Here is a 23,586-nt window from a genome sequence, read left to right as displayed (position 1 = left end):
AGCAGGCTCCCTTGGGGAGCTCAACTTGAGACTCGATCCCAGGACCCCTGGATCAAGACCTGAGCTGAAGGCAGATGCTCAATCACTGAGCCACCCAGGCTCCCCTATTTACCAAGCATTTTGAGGAGCCCCTACCATGTGCCAGGCATCGTTCTAGGTTCCTGGGATGTAGCAATGAACAGAATGGCCAATGATCCATAGCCTGGTGTGGTTTGCGTCCTGGTGAGGAGATGGATGTTCACCACTGTGTCAGGTGAGGACAGGGTGTGGAGACAGGGAGTTGAGAAGGAATTCCTGGAGCAAGGGATCACACAGCACAGAATGGAGGGTTGTAAGCCAGGGGGTCACACCGATATGGGATGCTGGGGGAGGGGAGGAGGCTCCAGGCAGGCGAAATGGCAACGTCTTGCCACTCTACTTATATTGCACTCACTTGGCAGAAACCAGTCCTAGTTAGATCCAGCTCTCCACCTATTGCATACCCACATCTGTGTAACTGAACCTTGGCTAAAGAAAAACATGCCACCGTGCCGGCCTCATCAGGATCCATGCCCTGGATCTCAGGGTGGGGGTTCGGAGCCCAGGGGAAGCCTCTGTCTTTCTCTAGGCCACTGACTCTCCCACTCCCCTAGATGACCAGTTCCCAACAGCTGTTCCCCTGGCCTCGCTCTCAGCTAACTCTCCTTACTTCCTATTTCACCGAGAGAGTTAAAGTAATCGGAAGAGCCACATACCACTCCAAGATTCCAACACCTTATGTACCTACCTACCTACCTGATGCTGGCCCACATCTTTTCTATCACCATGGCTGAAATACGCAGTGGAGCCTGCCCCCTCTGCTACTGAGACACGTCACCCTAGACATTCCCTTCTTTCTCTCCTACAAGAGCAATTCTCCTTCCCTAACCCCTACCTCAGTGGGCCATTCCCATCAGCATAGAAACATGTACCATTTCCCATATTAAAAAAAACAAAAACAAAAAACAAAACACCTAAAGAGGCCTCTCTTGATGGCATTTCCCCTCTATTCCACTTTACCCAACAAATTCCTGGGAAGGGCCGTTTTGATGTGTGTTTCCCACAAGGCTTCTTCCATTTGCCTTTCTTCAAGTGTGTGCTCAGGGAGAAGGCCCCTGACCATCGTATTCAAACTGGCATCCCCTCCTTATCTGCATCCTGGTTTCATCTTTTGCCCCCACCCTCTTCACTTTTTAATGTCCTCCATGAGGCACGTGTCTACTTTTATTGTCCACCCTGTCCCACTGGGATGTAAGTCCAAGCAAGACAGGCGTGTCTGACTATTTTGTCCATTGCTGTGTCCTCAGCACAGGGTAATAATACATCCGAGGTACTCAGTGATGTTTGTTCAGTGAGGGCACGGTGAGAGCATGGGCCGGGGACAATGAGGAAGTCCGTGTGGCTGAAGTGGTGGAAGAAGGGGAGACAGAGGGGAATTAGGAGGTAGGCACAGGTGGGAGGAGGCCACATAGGGTCAAGGGGAAGATCTTTGTTCTCAGCATGATTCAGGATGCTGCTGGAGGGTTTGGAGCTGGGGAGGTACAGGATCTGATGGATGTTGCTGAGATTCTGGCCAGGTCAAGCTGAAAATCCCATATTTCACAAGTGTTCATGGGCAGGCACTTTTTGTTGTTGTTGTTGAGGGAGAGAGGGGAGGGGGAGGGGCAGAGGGAGAGGGAGAGAATCTTAAGTAGGTTCCTTGCCCAACACGGAGCCCGACACAGGGCTCCATCTCACGATACTGAGATCATGACCTGAGCCAAAATCAAGAGTAGGACACCTCACTGACTGAGCCACCCAGTGCCTTGAGGGCAGGTATTTTTATGTCCCTGTGCCAAAAAGCTTCAAGACCAAAGGGAAGCTGTGTGTTGATACTGACTTCGGTCCTACAGGCAGGGCCATGGGGAATGATCACCGCCTTGGAATAGCTTTCCTGGTAAAATAGAATGTGGAACATTTCTCACTCAACAAAACACATCATTGGTAAACACTGAAACAAAACCATCCATTCTCTGCCTACTTATCAATAAAAATATTTAGATTTTCAGTATTTTGCTTTTTAAACAACTGATGTGCGAGTATTAACACATATTTTGAGATTCGAATCAACAGATGTTTCCAAGCACACAGAACAGACAACGCCGGCCTACGTTAAATAGTCACGGTTGGGATTCTAAATGTTGGGCACAGAATTGGAAGACATCTCTGCCTTTTAAATATTAAATAGCAGTGGGAAAATATCCGGGTGTCTGCTGGCCATGGCTGTCAAGTCTGAGTGCCCCTTCACAGTAGTAGCATGTTATGTGGTTTGACGCTCATGGGATGCCATCTTTCCACTGACCAGGAGGGGATAAGCCAGTGTGGTGAGGAAATATGTAGATGGTGGGTTCGGGTGTATGTGTTTAGTTGGTGGAGATGGTGCACTAGCTTCTAGAACTGCAATGGGGATGGGGAATGAAACTCATGGCTTCTGAGCACTCCAGGCAAGGCAAAATGAGGGTTGCAGGGGGAACAGGTAGGGACTAAGGATAATGGGCCCAGGCGCTGCCAAGTCAGCACGAAAAGAGAAAACCGATTTACAAGAGGCCTGGCCGGTGTTCGAGGCTCTAGTACCAGGGTTGCAGCTCCTAGAACTGAACACCCAGGACACTGGCTCCAAGCTTGTTAGTCTTCACACGGGGATGGCCACGTGTTCCCAGCGCTTTGTTAGCTACGACCCCGGTACTCAGGGGTCAGGCAAAGTGGGCCACAGCTTTCTACTCTGATAGATGCCCTCACCTCTCTGTGTACCAAGAGGAAGCACAGGAACGCTAGACCAGCGGGTCTCAGGTGTGGTCCGTGAACAAGTTAGCAATGCGAATTCTTAGACCTCACCCTAGAACCGCTGAATCAGAAACTGCAGGTAGGTCCCAGCAACCAGTGTTTAATAAGCTCCCTAAGGAATTCTAATGCGTGTTTAAATTTGGGATCCACAGGCTTAGACCAGTTCCAGGTGATGCTGATGCTGCTGGTTCCAGGACCATACTTTGAGGACCACTGTTCTAAAGAGTTCATAAGCTTATCGCTCACTTTGTGAGTAAGCCCAGCTATTAATTAATATTACTGAAGACATGGGGACTGTTTACTTTTTTATTTTTTAAAGATTTTATTTATTTATTCATGAGAGATAGAGAGGCAGAGACATAGGCAAAGGGAGAAGCAGGCTCCTTGTAGGGAGCCTGATGTGGGACTCGATCCTGGGACCCTGGGGATCACAACCTGAGCTGCAGGCAGATGCTCAACCACTGAGCCACCCAGCATCCCAAGGACTGTTTAATAACAGCGATCTCTGAACAGAGGGATTGTGGGTAATTCCTTAAAAGTTTATGTATCTTTGTATCTTTCAAAGTTGTTATCATGAACAGGTATTCCTTTTGTAGACAAATACATTAAAAGACTTTGTAAAAGTAAAAATACCTCATTCTGTATAGTTCTCCACAGCAGTGCTTCTCAAACTATTGTGCAAAGAGTGCACTCAAGAAACTTGTTTCAATGAAGATCTAGTTTAAGAGGTTGGATGGAAGGGGAGTCGGGAATGTCTGCATTTTCAACAAGCTTCCGGGTGATTACCATGCACCGGCCCATGTAAACCACACTTAGGGGTTACAGAACACAAAGCACCTTTAGGTCTATTATCTTTTTTTTTTTTTTTGGTCTATTATCTTTTTCGTTCCTTGTCACAGTCCTGGCAGACAGAGTGAGGAATTCACTTTTTCAACCACCAGGTACCAGGCAGGCACTGAGCATACAGATAGGGTCTAGGGAGGTGGAAAACCCACCACCCACCAGAAACACTGCATCTTAACAGATAAGTAATTATAAATAAATGATAGAGACTGATCAGAAGAATGAAGACGGTACCCAAAAAAGAAGGCCTCTGGGAGGAGGTGATTTCAGCACCCGTGGGAAGGATGAGCTGGGAAGTTCAAGGCCCCACTCTGGGCAGACACCAGGAGGCTCCTGCCGCCGAAGGCTCCCAAATCGGGGTGGGGGAGGGAGGGCGCGAAGCCCCGGTGGGCAGCTCATTTCAATCTTTGCCGGAGGAAAGTATTGAGGGTGTAAGCTGGGAAGGGACTGGTCTGCTACGTCTGCCTTAGGGTCGCTCTGGCTGCTGCCGCCGCACGGGCGCCTGCGACGTGACACCTCTCCAGGGCCACCGGGGCGCTGGTGCAGGGAGCTAGACCAGCGGGTCTCAGGTGTGGTCCGTGAACTCGTTAGCAGTGCAAATTCTTAGACTTCACCCTAGAACCGCTGAAGCAGAAACGGCTGGTAGGTTCCGGGAGTCGGCCCCGCGCCCCCGCAGCGCCCCCGCAGCCGGGCGGGCGCACCCTGGAGGTGGGGCTGGGACGGTCAGGAACCCGCATCTGAATAAGGAGTCACCAGGGCGCGTTTTTGTTTGTTTTTTTTTAAAGAAACCACTCAGACTGCGTTCTCTCCCTCTTGCTCCCCCAAGGGAGAAGAACGATCATCAATTGCCAGCAGCAGTTGCATCAGCGACACCAAGAGCAGGCTTCACGCTCCGGGGAGCACACTGCGACCGGGGCGCGTTTTTATTGCTGCCCTCCGCGCCCTGAAAGCGCGCGCTCCCGGGAACAATGCGACTTTTTAACACACACACCCCCGCCCCCCGCCCCCGTTTCAGAGGACCTGGGCTCCCGCGGTGGCATCTTGGACACTTCCCGCCCCGTCGTGCCTTAGTCTGCCCACCTGTTGGAGAGGACTTGGGGGCCAGGCCCGGGGCCTCGGATCGCGCACCTCGGGCCTGGCACGCGGGGTCGATGGGCACCCGGGGAAACTGAGGCATGACAAGCGGCACGTCGCGGGCCCCCGCAGGCGACTCGGTGCCCCCCGCCCCCCCCCGCCCGCCAGCGGTCTCCGCGCCGAGCCCTTCCCCCCACCCCCGCCCAGCGTGGCCAGGGGCGGGGCCGGGCCGGACGGGGAGCGGGGGGCGGGGAGAGGGGGGCGGGGCCCGGATCGCGGGGCGGGGGTGGGGCCGGGCAGTCCCCGCGCGAGGCCCGCTCGCCGGCTCGAGCAGCCCCGCGCCCCGCCCCGCCCCGCCCCTGCCCTCGGCCGCCTCCCGCCCCCCGCCCGCCCCGCCCCGCCCCCTCGCGGCCCGGGACGTGCCGGGCCGGCCACCGAGCGGCGGGGACTGCGTGCGGCGCGCTCACTTCCGCGTCCCGCCGCCCTCCGGCCCGCGCCCGCCGCCATCGGACAATAGGGCTTCCCGCCGCGGCCCGCGCCCCCGCGCCCCCGCGCCCCGCGCCCCCGCGCCCCCGCGCCCGCGGCCGGGTGGGACTGCTGACGTGCAGCCGGGAAGCTCGGCTTTTTTTTTTTTTTTTTCTCTATTTCTTTTTCCTTTTAAGATTTGGAAAAGAGGAGAAGAGACGCGCGGCAGGCGGCAGGCGGCAGGCGGCAGGCGGCAGGCGCGGGCGGGGAAGTGCCGCCAGCTGCCCCGCGCGGACACCCCGAGCCGACCTGGGCCCGCCGAGCCTCCGGGTCTCGACTCGCGCCCGACCCGGGGCCCGGGGTCATGACCCTCCCGCCGGGCAGGTGGAAGGCTCTACCTGTCCCGGGCTGGACGTGAGCCGCCGCCCGTCCTCGGCAGCCAGCCCGGCCCAGCACCCGTGCCCCACCCCGGACACCTGCGCTAGGCTCCGACACCCGCGGCGACATGGACAAGTACGGCGACCTGGGCCTGGAGGCCAGTAAGTTCATCGAGGACCTGAACATGTATGAGGCATCCAAGGACGGGCTCTTCCGAGTGGACAGGGGGGCGGGCAACAACCCCGAGTTTGAGGAAACACGCAGGGTGTTTGCCACCAAAATGGCCAAAATCCACCTCCAGCAGCAGCAGCAGCAGCAGCAGCAGCAGCAGCAGCAGCTCCTGCAGGAGGAGACCCTGCCCAGGGGCAGCCGCGGGCCCGCCAACGGGGGCGCCCCCCAGGCCCGCCGGGAAGCCGGCTCGGGGGGCAGGCAGCCGGTGGATGGTGCGGCCAAGCCTCCTCTGGCCTCGCTGGCCCCTGGGCAGCCCGCGTGCCCACCCCCGGAGCAGAGGGCCAGGCCGCCCGCCCGCGGCGCCGGCCATGGCAGCCAGGACTGCGGGGCCAAGGAGGGCCTGGCACGCTGGGAGATGCCCGCTTTCCGCCAGCCGGGCCCCTGCGAGGATCCCGCCTGCCTCACCCACGGAGACTATTACGACAACGTCCCCTTGCCGAGCCCCAAGTGGGCCGACCAGCCAGGAGTGTCCCCCAGCATCAGGCCGGGCGCGGGCAGTGGGTGGCCCGGCGCCCCGGGGACGGACGCGCCGCTGCCCAGACCCTCCAGGGACCATCCCCTGTACCAGCCTCCGCTCTCCCTGAGCTCCAGCAAGTCGTTCGAGAGCGGCCAGGATGGCGGTGCTGGGGGTCGCGCTGATGGGAAGCCAGCCGGGCTTTGGACTACCGCCTCCTCGCAGCGGGTGAGCCCCGGCCTCTCTTCCCCAGGCCCGGAGAACGGGGCCCTCCTGGGGCCCACTCAGCCCAGGACCCCCTCTTTCTTAGCACCCTTGGCCCAGAGCTGCCCCAGCCAAGGAGCTCTTCCGAGAGCAAACTCGGGGGTGGGGAGTGCGGTTGCCGGCGCGATGCCCAAGCCCACTGTGGATCCTCAAGCCTGGTTCCCAGACGGACCCAAATCTTACCTCTCTAGTTCTGTCCCACCATCCTCACCAGGCAGCATGGACAGTCTGCAGTCGGGTGCGGCCCCTGGGCTGGGTCCCAAGCCCGTCTGCACAGACCCTGGCATGGGTCCCAAGCTCAGCCCCACCAGCCTTGTCCACCCACCTGAGCTGTCTTGTAAAGAAGGTCCCCCCGGCTGGCCCTCCGATGGCGGCCTGGGGCCTGGGCTCCCGGAGAGCCCCAGCCCCCCCCGGGTGAGGCTGCCCTGCCAGACCCTCATCCCAGGCCCCGAGCTTGGGCCCTCAGCTGCCGAATTGAAATTAGAAGCCCTCACCCAACGTCTGGAGCGTGAGATGGATGCTCACCCGAAGGCCGATTACTTTGGTGAGTGAGAGATTGGTGACCTCGCCCACCATGGGTGACAAGGTCCCTGCGTTCGGAGGAGGTGCTCCCCACCCGGGATGCTGTAGGTCTCCTTGAGCCGCGCACGTATGTGTACGCGTGGCTTCCTCTTTCTGCTGCATCTTTTGATCCAGAGACTTGAAAGCGTCCCTGAGCAGAAAGCGGATCTTGTATCCGGGGGTTACCTACGTGCAAAGGGCGAAAGCGGGGTGGGATTACTCATGACTGCTTTCGAAAAAGGGAAATGCTGTGACTTTGGGTTTTGGGGGTTCCGGGTGTGGCCCAGAGTGTCTTGCAGTGACTGGCTCGTCCAGGACTCGAATGGCAGCAGTTTCTGAGGTCCAGGTACCCCTGTGGGTTCTGTCCCCCGGTGGCTGGGCCAGGCTGGTCTGGCTATCTGAGGACCTGTGGTTGGGCAGGGGCGCTCTCTCTGGCCCTGTCTGTCTGTCTGTCTGCAGGTACTGTGTACAGTTGCAAAACTCACATGGAAGATTTTGTTCTCAAGCATTAGTGGTTCTCAAAGTGTAGTCTGTGGCCCGCAGCATCCCTTCACCTGGGAACTGGTTAGAAAGGCACGTGATGTAGGGCCCCCTCCGCCAAGACCTTCATCCGAAACTCAGTGAGTTGGGGGGGAAGGCCTTAGTCAGCGGTGCAGGCAGGCAGTGTGGACTCTCAGGCAGTGTGGACCCTGGGGGAAACTTGAGACCTGTGGGCTAAGGTGTCTCTGAGCTCAGCCCCCACCCTGGGTTCTAGCCCGCAGCCAGGTAGCAGCTGCATCCCCTGCGCCCAATGGGATGGAAGAGGCTCCTTGCTGGTTTTACTAACAGTTTCAGGGTTCCGTTTTATTCTCTTTAAAACCTTGAACTCTTGGAGGCTGCTGGCTTCAGCTTTTTCTTTTGCGCTGCGCAGGGGTTTGGAGGCAGTGAGAAAGCAGTGTGTTCTGTGGAGTCATGATGTTGTGGTCTCATAGAACTAACTAGAAAGCTCTTTTTAGAAGAGTCTGAGGGTTTTTGTCTTGTTTCCCCCCATTTTTGAACTCTGGAGAATTGGGGTCATAATGTCCCCCTCTGAGGCCAGAGAGCCTTGGGAAGCCGAGTCCTGGGAGGGTGCCCGCTGTGCTACACGGAGGAGGGCAGGGCCCAGGAAGGGCCATCAATCTGTCCTGTCTCTGGGGCCTGAGATGCTTGGTGGGACGGGGTCCCTGGCGCCCATGGCAGCACGGTGTTCCTTACCCCCTGAAGCCTAATGGGACCAGCTCTCACGGCACAGAGGGCGCTCGTAGGTTGGGGTGACTTCATTGGTTTGTGTGTCTGAGCATGTAGCACCCTCTTACTCCTCTTTTCCTTTGCAGATTTCTCTGGGGAATAACACTTAGCAGGAAATACCGTGGTTTAAACTGTCAACTGTTGCTAAATTTTTAATTCTGAGCTCGCTAAACAACAAACTAGTACTTCTCTTTTGTCAGGGAGGCAGGTTTACACCCCAGATGGGGGCAGAAGTATTTGCTCACACCAGTCATTCCACATGTTTATTGAGCCCCTGCCTTGCCCTGTTCAAGGCCTCGGTGTCATACACAGTGAACAGGACAGACAGTAATCAAGTCCTGGGGAGAGATACAGGTCGAGGAGGGGATGGAGCCTCCCGGCAGGTGGCAGGAAAGTTTCCAGTTTTGAAATGGGGGTCAGGGAACGCCCCATTGGGAAGGTGGCATTTGAAGAAAGGTCTAACAGGAGGCAGAATTTCCTTGGGTGAGCGTGTCCTAGGTGGGCAGACAGCAGGGGCAAAGGCCCTGGGGCCGGTCTGTGCCAGGCCCCACCTGTGCTGGACACTTACCCTCTACCGTTTAATTTACTAGTTGCAACAACCCTGGGAAGCAGGTTCTGTCATTAGGCCTGTTTCACCGATGGGGACGATAAAACCCGGGGAAGTTAGATCATTAACCGAGGCCTCCCAGGTGGTGGTGCTGGGTGAAGCTGCCAGTCGAGCCCCCCGGTTCAGACGCCGTGGCCCTGTCCCTAACCAGCATCGCCACGCTGCCTCCCAAGCACAGATGCGGAAAACTATTTTATGTCCGAATTTATTTATTTTTGTGGCTTTGTTTTTTTTAATTTTTAGTTGAGGTGAACATGACACACCACAAAATTTAGCCATTTTAAAGCAAACAATTCAATGGCATTTGGTACATTCACGGTGTTTTACAAACACTCGCTCTGATAGTTTCAAAACATTTTTATCACCCCCAAAGGAAAATCCTATACCCATAAAAAGCGGTTGCTCCCTATTCTCCCTCCCTCCCAGCCTCTGGAAACCACACCTATGTGCTCTGTCTCTGTGGATTTACCTATTCCGGATGGTTTAGGTCAATGGAATCCTATTTTATTTTATTTTTTAAAGATTTTATATTATCCATTCATTCGGGAGACTCTGAGAGAGAGGCAGAGACACAGACAGAGGGGTTCCCTGTGGGGAACCTGATGTGGGACTCGATCCCAGGACCATGACCTAAGGATCATGACCTAAGCCAAAGGCAGACGCTCAACCGCTGAGCCACCTCATTTCTATTTTTTGACCAAACATGACATTTGTGTGTAGAAAAGTCAAAAGGCACCCAAAAACCCGCACAAAGAAGAGTGAAGTGTGTCTCAGTCCCGGTGCACCGAGCGGTGTGTCTCGGCAGCTGCCATGTGTCAGCGCATGTTGAGCCGGTGCAGTGTCACCCATGGGGACATGCCCAGGTCACGTGAGCTGCAGTCACGGCGGACCTGGAGAAGGGCCCACCTGCAGGGAGCAAGCCCAGCCGTGAGCTAACCCCCCGCCCCCAGGGTGGCCTTGTGAGGCTGGGGCCTTGTGCCCTTCCTGAGTGGCCTGCTTGCCCACCACACGGGAGAGGGCCCGCCCCGCGCCTGGAAGCTTCGGCAGCCCAGCTTCTGTCGGCTCTTCCATGACCGGCGGTGTGGCGGAGGAGGGAGCCTCATCGGGGCCTCTGGAGGTCGGTTCTTGGCCTAGTCCTGCTGGGGGGGCTTGAACAAACCCTCCTGTCTTCTAGGCCTCAGCCCCCCTCTGTAGTGCCAGGCGGCCGGCCCCGCTGAGGGGCTCCCCACACGGATGCCTCCCCTTCCCTCACTCTGGTGGTCTTTGAAAGCTTGTGCCTGCCCCGCACGCTGCATTTCTTGAATTAGGATGAGATTTTACTTCCCAAGAGAAGACTCTATGGATACGGGGCCCTTGCCAGAGAGTCGGGGTAACGTCACCGTAACCATCAGGGCCCACGTAGTTCGAGCCAGAAGCCAAGCAGAGTAGACGTTTGGGCTGCTTACGTGGGCCCCTCCCTGGGTCAGACAGAGGCGTCCCCGGGGGTGTTTACACTGTGGGAAGAGCTCCTGAGTCCCTGTGCTTGCCTTGGAGAACACTTAGGTCTGAAGACGCCTCAGTTTCCCGTCCTTGATCAGCTCATCTCCGAGGACGCTTCTGGCACCTTCCCTGGCCGTCTTCGTGGCTCTGGTGCGATGTGGAGCTGGGGACTCCTTCTCCCTCTCTGCCTTTCCTGTTCTTCCTCTGTGGCCTCTTTGTGTCTTTCTGTCCATGAGGAAAGAGGCAAGGACAGATTCTGGATGCCTCTCGCTTGGTGTTCTGCGTTAACACCACTGTTTACCCTGCAGAGGAAGGGAAGCGGTCACCAGGCCTTTTGTTTACTCTTTCCTGGCCTTTCCCCCCAGGCATCCACTGTCTTCCTCACACTGGCTCCCTCCTCTTCCCCAGGGAAAGGATACAAAGAGACCACCTGTCACAGCCCGGGCTTCCCAACGTGGAGTGCGCAGGGGGCCCCGAGGGGATGCCCTTGGGAGGTGGGTGGAGACATGGTCCACCCTTCAGAAGTGTCCCGAGTTGGGGTGAGATATCCGGACTTTCATGCTCCCCCCTAAGGTCACCCATCAGATGTGGGCCGCCCTGGGAAGGCATGACCCTGGTGAGGCGGCCCTCTGCAGCTGGCACAGAGCCCGAGGCCACCTCCCAGTGCACCCCGGGCCACCGGGCCCCCCACCTCATCCAAGTGGCCACCGCGGCCCCCCACAGCCAGATAAAGACCCCTCGTACCGTGGCCTTTGGGCTCCGTGATTCTAATCCTTGCCACCCTGTGTCTTGTGCCCGTGGCTCGGTGGGTATCGGGCACATGCTCTGTGTTACCCTTCACGGCCAGACACCAGTCGTCTCTGTTCACAGTGGAGAAACTGAGGCCCATGATCTGCTCAGGACCACACAGGCGTACGTGGTGGCGCCTCCACACCAGTTGGGCTCTGACCGCTCCCGTGGTGGGGCCTGGTGGCCTTTCAGGTCTGCGTGTGCTGCTGTTTGTCCCTCCAGTTTCACACTCCGCCCAGCTGCTGCGGGGGCATCGGTGGGCTCTGTGCCCGTGCCTGCCCTCCCGGCTGCGGGTCTGGGGCTCCGTCACTGCTGACGCCCCCCGGGAGAGAACCACACTCTGCCCTGGGTTGGAGGAGGCCCTGCCCGGCTTCGTCAGGCACAGGGAGGAGGTGGAGGGGCCAGAAGAGACTGGTCGCGGGGTGTCCCTCACCAGGCCAGGGGATCGACGGGCCTCCCCCAACCCTGCATGGAGCAAGAAGAGCAGCCTCGGGAGCCTGTAAACAGGTGTGACTCCTCCTGGGAAGGGCCCCGCCCCCGCCAGGGGCTAGGGAGCCTGTGGCACTTGATTTCATTCTCCTAGGGAAGCAGGAGGTCAAGGACACCTTCCAGAAGAGCATGTAAAAATCCTGTCTACTCCTTCCCAGCAGACGGTCTTGCCAGCCTCGAGAATTCCCGGACAGAGCCCTGCATGGACCCTGGACGCCCCGCTTAGTCCCCAAATATCATGCATTTCGGTCAAGCCAAACTAGGGGCTGAAGTAGAAGAGAAGGTGGTGGAAGATCATGACCATGTGGCTCTGAGCGGCTGGCACGGTGCGGTTCCCCGGGGACTTGGCCCCAAATTCCTTCCTGAGTCGCTGTGTCGCTGTGCCGTACCGTGGACCGAACTGAAGCCAGGCTTCTATTGCCATGGGAGTGAGCTTCTGATCCTCCACGTAACTTGCACATTCTCTCACTGTGGCCCAAAGGCCGCACGGGGGCTTTCCCCAGCCACACGGTGCCCACGGGCTCCATCACACCAGCGTCACTGCTGGCCCCAGCTCCTGGAATTCCTCCCACCATGAGGTCCTTGACCTTCCCCAGCCAGCGGTCCTTCTGGCCAGCATGGAAGTGCCTGCCCCTGTGACCCCACTCTGAGAAGGGGACTCTGACCATTGCCCTGGCAGGCCCTAATGGTGGGCTCCCACGGCGTGTGCCCCGTCCCATCACACTTTTTCTCTGTGGCCCTCCCTCCCTGGGATGGTGTGTTTGTGCTCCATTCCTCTGTGACCAGGAAAGCATGTCTTGTTTTTTCCATTAATAATCCACAGCATGAAACTGACCTTCTGACGGCGCAGGTCTTGCCAGAGGTTTAAAAAAAGTTATATTTCTCTACATCTTTTTTTTAAAAGATTTATTTATTTATTTATTTATTCATTCATTCATTCATTCATTCATGTGAGAGAGAGACAGGCAGAGACACAGGCAGAGGGAGAAGCAGGCTCCATGCAGGGAGCCTGATGTGGGACTCGATCCTGGGACTCCAGGATCACACCTGGGTCGAAGGCAGATGCTGAATCGCTGAGCCACCCAGGCATCCCACATCTTTTTTTGTTTGTTTAAGAATTTATTTATTTATTTATTTATTTATTTATTTATTTATTTATTTATGGAGAGAGCACGCAAGAGAGAAAGTGCAGGTGGGAGGGGCAGAGGCAGAGGGAGAGAGAGAATCTCAAGCAGACTTGCTCTGAGCACGGAGCCCCATGTGGGGCTCGGACCCAGGACCCGGAGATCGTGACCTGAGCTGAAACCAAGAGTCAGATGCTTGACTCTTCCTTGCAGGAGCCCCTTCTTTACATCTTTTGATTTATGAGTTCTACATGGGACACAGAAAACTGTGGAAGAAAGGCCCGATTTGGGGAGTGAGGACACCAGGTGTTCTGAGTCTGATCCTCCCAGCGGCCCTAGGGGTGACAGCGGGCAAGCCGCTCCTCCTCAGTGCAGAGTCACGCTGACCTCTCAGGCTCGTCCTGGCCCCAAGTGCTGTGGTTGTGGCTCTGGGTGCCATCAGATGCCTGGGTCTCAGCTGACTGAGTAGCCAGCACTGCTGTGGGCAGCGGCGAGAGCCTGGAAAGGCAGGGGCTGCACGGCCTGGCCTTCCTTCCCCCTTGCAGACCTCTACGGAAGTGGAACACAGTTTCGTGTTTTACTTATGGTTACATTTTCTATTGCAAAGTGCAATCGTTGTTACTTTAGGTATCTGGAACATACCCTACAGTTGAAACAAGAGCCATGAGTCACTGACATGCCTGCCACCCTTAGGATAATCCATGGGAAGATTTTCTGCAGAAAGTTTCCAGTGCAGAGCCGAGGCCGGAGCCCGCTGTGACTCAGGATGCGTCATGTGCTGCGATTCTTGGCTCTCTGGCCAGATGGAGAAGCATTTACTCAGCGAGAGGTCACTTACTGTGCTCTGCAGAGTGTGTCTGAGGAAAGTGGGGTGAGGAAGGAAAGATCCCTAGGAAAGCATCAAACAGGGAGCCGCTGGTGTTACAGCTGTCACCCACCCCGAGGCCTTTTGAGGGTCTCATTCTAATTAAACATGGGGTCCTCAATTCGGGGGACGGCAAGTAGCTCTGGCCGTGGGGCTCGTGGACCTTGTATTCCCTGGCATGCCCCAGGTTCCTCCCTGGACTCCTGTGAGGTCTGTGGTGGTGTTGGGTCATTGGATGCCTGACAACGGCCTCTGTCAGGGGCCCACGTAGTGAGTGCTCGGAGGATGTCTGTTGGAGGAACGGAGGGGCTTCAGTTGGGGGGGTGAAGGGAGAAGAGGAAGGGATTTTATTTTATTTTATTTTATTTTTATTTATTTGTTCATGAGAGACACAGACAGATAGAGAGGCAGAGACACAGGCAGAGGGAGAAGCAGGCTCCATTCAGGGAGCTCGATATGGGACTTGATCCCGGGATTCCAGGATCATGCACTGGGCTGAAGGCAGGCGCTGAACCGCTGAGCCACCCAGGGATCTCTAGGAAGGAATTTTAGATCGGGTTAGCTCTGAGGTAGTTGTGCTAAAATGTGTGCCACCTTTCTAATCATCTCACACACATTGGCTTGTGGTTTGTTCATTCCTTCCAGTAAGCCTGGTTCCCTCGCCCCATTTCACAGGCAGGCAAATGGAGGTACACAGAGGTTAAGTCACCTGCGGGATACATTTACCAAGGGTCCTGGCTGAGTTGGAGATCTTGGCTACTCCGCTGCACTGCCTGTCAGCTCCTGGGAGCGCACTGGCTTTCTGACAAAGGGAACTTGGAAGGGAACATGGCCCTGAGTGGGTCAGGGCTGAGGTCTTCCCCTTCTGTTGGTGGAGTGGTGAGGGAGGCAGGGTACAGAGGGGCGCCTGAGCTGACCCGAGGAGCCGGACCCCATTCCTGCAGCCAGGCTCGGCACCCAGGTTCCTTTCTAGGCCAGGAGCCCGTGCCCGAACCAGCTCCTCCCTGCAGGCTGGAGATGGAACCACGAGACTCAGAAGGACACACACAGAGGCCACACAGTGACCTTGACTGCCCACGGCCCCCAAGGCCCCTGATTTCTTGTGTTCCTCTGAAGGGTGTGGGTCAGGACCAGCGGGCAGTACTCTTGGGGAGCTTGTGACACCCTCCCCAGTGTTGTGGACGAGGACAGGGGTGTGCCGAGATGCCCTGGTCTGAGGATCAGTGTCAACCCTGGACTGTGCGGAGGCGATTAGAACCAAATGTTGCATGAAACGATGCTTAGAGTCCATCTGGCAAAGTGAACCGAAATCTTACCCAAAACCAAAACAGCCTCCCAGATTCCCCAGGCGCATCCATGGCAGGGCAGTACTTGCCAGCAAATATTTATATCTGCTTCAGGTTTTGTTTTTCATTTGTCCCCTCCCAGGGAAACCAGCTGGACACGGAATGTCAGGGTCACGTTGGAAGGCTGGAGACTTTCTGCTTGAGTGTTTCAAAGGGAATACTTTAGGGTCCACAGCCAGGCTATTTTTAAGTTTTGAGAGCCACGAGTTTAGACTTGGCCAAGTTCCTTTCTCATCTTTCTCCGTCTGTGACTCAACTCTGTGTGTCCCAGGAGAGCAAGGACTGGTTACTCCCGGTTGCTGGAAGTCTGTTGGGAGCATATCAGGGACCTCCATCTTTTCTCCTCCACACTTGTAATTGCAGTATATAGAAAGTTCTGGAAGCCTGCTCTGATGCCGTCTGTCACTGGAGAGGAGGGGCCTTGAGTTCAGTGTATATCTGCTCTTCAGCTGCCCCGGGAGGTATAGAGACCCAGGTAATATGAGAATGAGTGGACAAGGCACCCCCTTTATAAAGCAGGCCCTGAGTATGGGGGCTCTGGGCACACATTATAGCAGGCTCTGGGCCGGACAGCACGGGATGGTCATTTCGGCGTGCTGAGATAGTAGCTCGCTCGTTTTTTGCTGACCGAAGCCCCTCTGACCGTAATAGCAGCCTCCCTGTTCTCCCGAGCCTCTTCCAGCAGGGTGGAACAGGGTTGTGGCTGGGTTTGCTCACATGATGGTCAGGGCTCGCCCAGGGCATTGGGGTGGAGCTTTTGCATCTGCTGAAATGTCGCCTGGCCAGTTCCTCCCCCCCCTCCACCCCCCGTGGCTTGCATTGCTTCCTGATGAGGCATTGAATTTAGAAAGATGGACTTGGGGGCAGCCCAGCTGACGGCTGCTGGCTGGCCGGGCTGGGCCTGCAGGGCGTTTGCTCACAACAGTTCCCTTCACCGTGAACAGGCTGGCTGGTGGCAGGAGAGCAGCAGGCGGCCTGTGCACTTGCCAGCTGTGCCCCTTGGGCATCTTGCTTCACTCTTTTGCTCTTGGTTTCCTGGCCTGGTGGAGCCTGGATGTCCTGAGGTTGTTAGAATTCTGTTCCCTTCCGGGAACAGCCTCCGGAGCCAGGGATGGGGTCAGGGCTGTTGGCAGAGAAGCCCATACAAAGAGGAGAAGCCTGGGATGGGGAGTGTGTGCAACACACATGTGTACATGGACACACCCTGGGTGGCAGGCGAGTGGTTGGTGATGGCAGCCACTTCTCTGAGTTGGCCCGCTGGGTCCCTCTGTGAAATCCCAGTCCCCAATCGGGGTGACTCTGAAACGCCTCTCCCCGCATAATGCTTGTCCTCCTCGGCCTGACTCACGAAACCAAAGCTACATTTTTGGGGGGGAGAAAAACAACTTAAGCTATGTATAAAGCGGCACTTAAATAAGGAAAATGAGGAAATAAAACCAAATACCAAGTTAGTGTTAAGTTTCAAAATACAAAACACAGGGCCTGGTCTGCGGAAGAATCAAGTTAACATGTTTCGGTTGCAATGCCCCTGTTTGCTCAGCCGTGATGGACTGAGACGCTGTGGTTGCCACAGACGTCATTGCTCTGTCCCTCGTGCTGGGTGGTGGCTGTGACCCCGGACAGCCTATCAGAGCCGAGGGCTGAGCGGCTTGGGTTGGGACTTGGGTGACGCGCAGGTGGGCCAGACAGCTGAACGCTGGCGCTGGCCGTGCTGAACCTCCTGCTTCTCTAAACGGGAAGCGTCCTGTTCCCTGGGGCGGGCTGGAGGCCTGGCCCCACTTTGAGGAGAAGGGAATTTCGGTCAGCACGTGGTCACCTGGGGGAGTCTCTGGGTGGTTCCTGTCTTGCTTGGCCAGGTGGACCTCTGGAGTCCTGCAGCTGAGGGTGTGGCTCTGACCCCTGAGTGGTCACCAGCTTTCCTGCTGGGTCCCCGCTGCCCCTCACCCGGGCTGTACCCCAGACCCTTCCCCACCTCTCCATCACCACATCCAGTTCCAAGCCCAGATAACATACTCTTCTGACAGTCATTATGGAACACCTACTGTATACAGGAGACGGAATTAGGATTAGCGGGGCTTCCTCTGTGCCCAGACTTCTTGCTCAGGTCTCTCTGCGGGAACGTGGGCTCCCTGAGACGGGGGTGTCTGTTCTGTTCACCACTGTATCTCAGGGCCCAGGGCAGTGCCGGGTGCATAGTAGATGTGCAGTGAGTGAACCCCACCCCATCCCAATGGAAGGATGAGGACAGGATGGGGACAGCCCCTGACTCCCTCCTGAGGGCCGGGGCTTTGAGTGGGGTTGTTGCTGCTGTGGTGGGCACATACTCCAGAGCCAGTCCACACCCGCCGGCACCTGCTAGAGGGTGCTAGGGAGGCAGGGGCACCAGGCTGGCCGTCATACCTCACCCTGACCGGGAGGGACCCGGTGAGCTCTCCCACCTGGGTAGAAGGTGCTTCGGGTGGTCTTCTGGAACCTGGAAGGGCTGGAAGAGGTTGGCATGCCAGGGTCTGTCTGGCTGGAAACTTTGCAGAGCTCCAGGCACCAAGGTCCTGAGGATGTTTGGACAGGAGCAGGGAGACGTGCCGGCAGACGTCCGTGTTCCTACCTGAGAAGTTCATATTGCACCAAAGTCAGAATCTGAGGAGCTGCGCATGGGCTCTGGATCTGCCCCGGGCATGCCTGTGCCTCAGGCTCCCCATCAGGACAATGTGGACGTGGCCCTTGTGGGGACTAAATTCGTTAGCATTGATCTGTGATGGTCTCTCTGGGAGCCGCTAGCCACAGGCAGCTGCCAAGCACGTGAAAGGTGGCTGGTTCCACTGAGATGTGCTCGAGGTGTGAAATGCACTCTGGGGACTTGAAGGCTTGGTGTGGGAAAGAGAGGTAAAGTAGCTCACTAGTATTTTTTACGTTGACTCTGTGTTTAAACGAGAGTACTTTGGATGTATTGGGCTAATAAGTAAAATACATCATTAAAATTAATTTCACCCATTTTTCCTTTTTTAAGTGTGGCTACTTGAAAATGTAAAATCACGGGCGGCCTAGGTTGTTTTTCTGTCGATCGGGGCTGTGCCTCCTGAAGAATTTAGAAATTGTGGCCTGTGGTGATTACTTAGGGTACAAGCACTTACAATGATCCTTTGCCCCAAGATATTAAAGCATCTTTACCTGTCCCACCCGAAGGCCATGTTCAGTTGGTTTGTTCAGAAGCACAAATGCTGGGACACCTGGGTGGCTCAGTGGTTGAGCGGCTGCCTTTGGCTCAGGGTGTGATCCCAGGGTCCTGGGATCGAGTCCCACGTCAGGCTCCCTGCATGGAGCCTGCTTCTCCCTCTGCCTGTGTCTCTGCCTCTCTCTTTCTTTCTCTCTCTGTGTCTCTCATGAATAAATAAATTGAATCTTTAAAAACAAAAACAAAAGAACCACAAATGCTTAAACAGATTGTAATTTGTCCAATTGCCACTTCCTGAAAAAACGAGGCTGTATGCCTGCTGCAAGAGGTGGCAAGAGGCCCTGAGCTCCTCAAAGTGTGTCTTTTCTGATGGAGGAAGAAGGTACTCTGGGGTCTGAGCAGGTGGTCGTTGTAGCTGAACTAATTTTCCAGGACCTTAATAACACCTTCAGCCTAGCAAGGACAGGCGTAGCGTCCAGGGGGCTGCCCCACCCCTCGCTGTCCTTAGAGAAATGAAAGCCAGTGTATCCTGTAAGAGCAGTGGGAGAGGGCTCTCTGGGGCTGGGCTCCTCTGGGCCCCGGCCGACAGGGGCCCCCACCCTGCACCTCTGCTGGGCGCTGGAGGCCTTGCCTGGCTGTGGGCAGAGCGGCCAGGTTGGGTGGCTTTGCAGGCAGCCTCCAAAGGCCTGATTGTCTGCGGCTGGTCTGGCGGGGCTGACGCCTTCCTCTCTAGCAGGGGGGCTTAGACAGAGGCCCTTTGGTGGCTGGCCTCGGAGGTCACTTCTCTTTTAAAGCCAGGCGTCCTTCCTCTGCCTGCGGCCCCCTGCCACAACCCTCAGAGTCACCCATGCCTGCATTGGGTGTGGGTGTGTGTGGGTGTGTGGGGAGGCAGCCCTGCCCGAGTTTATAGCCAGAGAGCAAAGGAGCAAAGGGGGCGGGCAGCAGGAAGAAAGCAACTGAAGCTGAGTAAACCAGCAGGGCCTCAGCCCAGTTGTGCCCTTTGTTTGTGGGGTTTCAATCTCTGCGCTAGATATTTGGGGGCAGGCCCAGGGCCTTTCTGCTGTGTGGCCTTTTCTGACCCAGCCGTGGAAGTGGCTTCGTGTCACTTCTGCTGTACTCCATTGGTCAAGGCAGCCATAAGCTGCCCCTCCCTCCATTCGCGGGAAAGGGTGGTGGACTCTCCCTACCTCTGGATGGAAGGAGTGTCAAGGAATTTGTGGCTGTGTTTTTAAAAAGTTGCATTTACAGACCCTGAAATGCGTTGTTGGATGGGTTTTAACAAATGCTCGCACCCACGTAATGACCTGCCCTCCTGTCAAGATCTAGAAGAGTTCCAACCCCAGGAAGTTCCCTTGTGCCTCTTCCGGTCACTGGCCACCCCCAGACAACACCTATTCTGATTTTTTCATCATTTGTTACCTTCACCTGTCCTGAAACATAATATAAATGGATTCATACAGTATTCACGTATCGCCAGTCTTCTTCATTCGCGGATTCTGTATTTGCGCGTTTGCCTACTTGCTGAAATTTGTTTGTAACCCCAAAATCAACTCGAGGCACTCCGGTGATCATTTGGGGACATGAGCAGAGGTGTGGCCCTGCACACATTCCCAGCTGAGGGTGAGCGGGGCAGGCTGTGCCTCCTTGTTTCGGCTCTCGTACTGTAAGCAGAGTGTCTTTTTTTGTGGTCTCTGTAGTGCCATGTTTGTTGCATTCTTGTGCTCTCTCTCAGTGATTTTTCTGTTTAAAGTGTTCCCCAAGTACACCACTGAAGTGCCACCTGGTATTCCTAGGCTCCGGGCGGCCTTATGGAAACAGTACCTGTGTTAGATGAGCTCCCTTCGGGCGGGAGTCCTGTGCTGTGAGCCCTGAGTTCAGCATTAATGAGATCAACAGTGTCTGTTACATGCAGTGTCTTTTTTTTTTTTAAGATTTTATTTATTTATTTATTTATTCATGAGAGACAGAGAGAGGGGGGGAGAGAGAGAGAGAGAGGCAGAGACACAGGCAGAGGGGGAGGCAGGCTCCATGCAGGGAGCCCGATGTGGGACTCGATCCCGGGACTCCAGGATCAGGCCCTGGGCTGAAGGCGGCGCCAAACCGCTGAGCCACCCAGGGATCCCCATGCAGTGTCTTTAAACAGAAACACGGATAAAAACAAGGTTGTGTATCGATCAGTGATCGATAAACGTTGTGTCCAGAGGCTGGCGGGAACCGAACGCTGTATTTCCTCTGGAAGCAATGTCCACGGTTCCCTAATTTCGGTATTTGCGGTGACTTCATGCGACAATATCCCGCGCGTATCGAGGACGGACCACAGCTCTCCTTTGTCTGTGACATTCATCTCCGTTGTTGTGTGTGTCGGATGTTTGTCCTTTTTTTTTTTTTCTTTAACTGCCGAGTAGTGTTCCATTCTGTGAGTACACACAGTTTGTTTTTCCATTTCCCTGTTGAGGCATGTTTGGGCTCTTTCACTCCGGGGCGGAATAGTAAGTCCGCTGTGATCGTTCGTGTGGGCGGTATGCTTTACCCGCTTCTCCTGGGTACATACCTGGGAGTGGAATTGCTGGACCTTAGTGTGGGGATGTGTTTTAACATCTCTGCAGCTGCCAAAAAGCTTTCCAAAGGGGGCTATGCCGTGTGCGTGGTTCTCCTTTGGTTCTTGACCAGCTGTGTCAGGGGTTCCTCTGGGCTCCTCTCCGCTGGTGACTTTCCAAACCAGCTCCTCTCCGAGCTGGTGTCACTTGGTGGACACCCCGCCAATTTCTTCTGCTCCTATACCATCTTCACAAGCGATTTTCATGCCTTTTGTGGTAGTTACTATACTCTCACAAGGGTTTGATGATATATATATTTTTTTTTACTGGCTTTCACCAACACAGAACACTTCTATGGTTTTTGCCATTTCTCAAAACTTAAACACAACGAGCTGTAGGAAAGTCTGAAACTCTGAACACTCTGAACACACAGATATAATGATAAAAGGGACCCACCATTCCGACCGGGGATAGTCACTGTTAAGACAGATTTTTTTTTTTTTTTTTTGTTCTTGCACATGGATATCTCATTTTTAAGCATCTGAGTGCACGAAAGTGAACTTTGTTGGAGAATGGAGGTTTTGGTGAGAACTGTACTGGTGGAGGGCCCCTGGGATGCCGCAAACCCGGAGAGGCCAGCCGATGAAGCCTTTCCCCCTTCAGTTGCTTGTTGGAAATGGTACTTCCGTTTGGTTTCTGGTACTTGCTGGGAGGCTTTGTGTCATCCCAGTGGCTTGATTTTTTTGAAGGCCAGCCAGAGTCTGATTTGATGCAATCCTTAGAGAATCAGAATGGAGAGCTGGGGGCCCCCCACCCTCCTCTTGTGCCACAGGAAGCTCTTCTCTGGACCCTCCTGACAATCCCCTCTCCCTTCATTCCCCTGGGGAACCAGCAGGAGGGAGCTCCCTCTCCGGGGCAACCAGCGTGTCGGGCGCTTCGGGTGGTTAGAGAGTCTCTGCTCTGTCTGGCCAGCAAGCAGGCTTCCTGAGGATCTGACCCAGTTAGCAGCTGAGTTGGCTGATCCCGTTAAAACAAAACCAGGTCCTGTCACTCCTGGGCCCAAGAAAGAACCTTCCATGCCCTTCTTCCCGGCCCTCGCTCACAGGCAAACCACATCTGTGTCTGTGCGCTACATACAGATGGCCGGCCTACTCCGTGGGTTCTGAATGAGATAGTCTTCAGAAGCAGTGTTTTTGTCTTTTCTCAAAAAGGGGAATTCATGATTTGGCCTGTGTTAGCCCCCTAGTCAGGCAGCACACCACCCACGTGAAAGCCCCTGCCCTGTGATGGGACCCCCACTGGTCTCCCCACACTGTCCCCGTGTGAGGCCTAGGACTGGTCATGGAGGGAGTGCTGTGCCTGGCCTTTTACCTGCACCACCTGCTGCTTCCAGCAGCTTCCAGCAGCTTCCAGCAGCTTGCAGGGCGCCGATTATTCTTGCCTGGTTTGGAGATGGGGAAAGGAGGGTGCAGAGCACCTACGTCCTCTGTCCAAGGCCGCAATCCCTGGAGTAGCCGCAGAACTGAGCAGAGCGCACTTCCAGACACTGTGTTTGTTCCAAGGGGAAAACTGTGGGTGGTGGTGACTCTCTGAGCTGGCACGGAAGGGGAGACTCTCCCCAGCCCCGAGTCTCCTGCTCCTAACTCCCTGGGGGTGGCGGGAGGAAGAGAAGGAGCCAGGCTCTGTTTGGAAACTGTAGAGCACGGACATCCTCCCCGCCCCAACCCTGAACTTAAAGGTTCCACCAGCCTGGTCTTCTGTTCCTTCACCAAAGGTGAAGGGTTCCTACACTCTTTAACCCCCTCTTTGGTGAATACATACTTAAAGCATCTCTAAAATCAGCCTTGTAGGGACACCTGGGTGGCTCAGTGGTTGAGCGTCTGCCTTTGACTCAGGTCATGATCCCGGGGTCCTGGGATCGAGTCCTGCATTGGGCTCCCCGCGGGGAGCCTGCTTCTCCCTCTGCCTGTGTCTCTGCCTCTCTCTCTGTGTCTCTTGTGAATAAATAAAATCTTAAAATAAAATCAATCTTCTGTTATTCTGAGGAAAGTTCAGGATTTTATTTTTTCCTTAAAAAAAAAAAAGAAAAGTATTTTCTTTCTGGATCCTTCCTAGTTCCACATGGCCAGCTGTGACTGTGACATTGGGCTGTGGTCTGAGGTGGGGGCGTCTCACTGCTCTGGAATCACTTTATGTTAGAGCCTCTCTGTGCCTCAACATCCCTTCTGAACACAATGTGTGTCCTGAGCTCAGCCTACTTTCCTGTCTGTGATTGGGATGTGGGATGGGATCTTGGTCCAGATAAAAGGACATTAGTGGGCCACTTGGTAAAATTTGTAGAATTTGAATAAGGTCTGTAGATTAGCATATATATAAATATCCATACACACACACACACACACATCTACATACAAATGTGTATTAGACCAGTGTTAATTTTCTGAATTTTGGTAATTGTACTGTAGTCATACAAGATATTAACACTTGGGAAATCTGGATAAAGGGTATATAGGAAGTCTTTCTACTACTGTTATAACCTCTTTGTACATCTGGAGTCACATGAAAAAGCCTGAAAGGTAAATGAGTTTAGAGGCAGTGGGGTGGGTGTGGGACCAGCAGTACCATGTGTAGGATGGCACCGGTGGTGAGGCCGCAGGGTGCTCTGAGGACTTTGGGCTTCTCCTGTAGGCATCAGAGACAGAATTCCTGACCAGGAACATGATGTAGTAGATATACATTAAATTTTAAATATTACTTTAAATCTTAAAAACCCCGCCATTTCTGAATATGAACAAAGGTAA

General features: G+C 55.2%; 1 protein-coding gene and 1 pseudogene across 1 annotated transcript in view; one reads left to right on the top strand and one right to left on the bottom strand.

Annotated features, from left to right (window-relative positions):
• Nucleotides 1–4,476: 4,476 nt before the first annotated feature.
• LOC129522660 (small nucleolar RNA U3) lies at nt 4,477–4,595 on the bottom strand (annotated as a pseudogene).
• Nucleotides 4,596–5,343: 748 nt separating this feature from the next.
• Nucleotides 5,344–23,586, top strand: part of LIMD1 (LIM domain containing 1) — a 66,499-nt gene continuing 48,256 nt past the window's right edge. Inside the window, exon 1 of the mRNA XM_055344455.1 lies at nt 5,344–7,094. Coding sequence (XP_055200430.1) covers nt 5,729–7,094 — 1,366 coding nt within the window. The 5' untranslated portion in view covers nt 5,344–5,728. The remainder of the gene's footprint in view (nt 7,095–23,586) is intronic.

This window comes from Nyctereutes procyonoides, unplaced genomic scaffold (genome assembly GCF_905146905.1).
Source record: "Nyctereutes procyonoides isolate TBG_1078 unplaced genomic scaffold, NYPRO_anot_genome, whole genome shotgun sequence".
NCBI classification, from domain to species: domain Eukaryota; kingdom Metazoa; phylum Chordata; class Mammalia; order Carnivora; family Canidae; genus Nyctereutes; species Nyctereutes procyonoides.
Note: the sequence above shows the minus strand (reverse complement) of the source record. Positions and strands in the feature narration are given on the sequence as shown.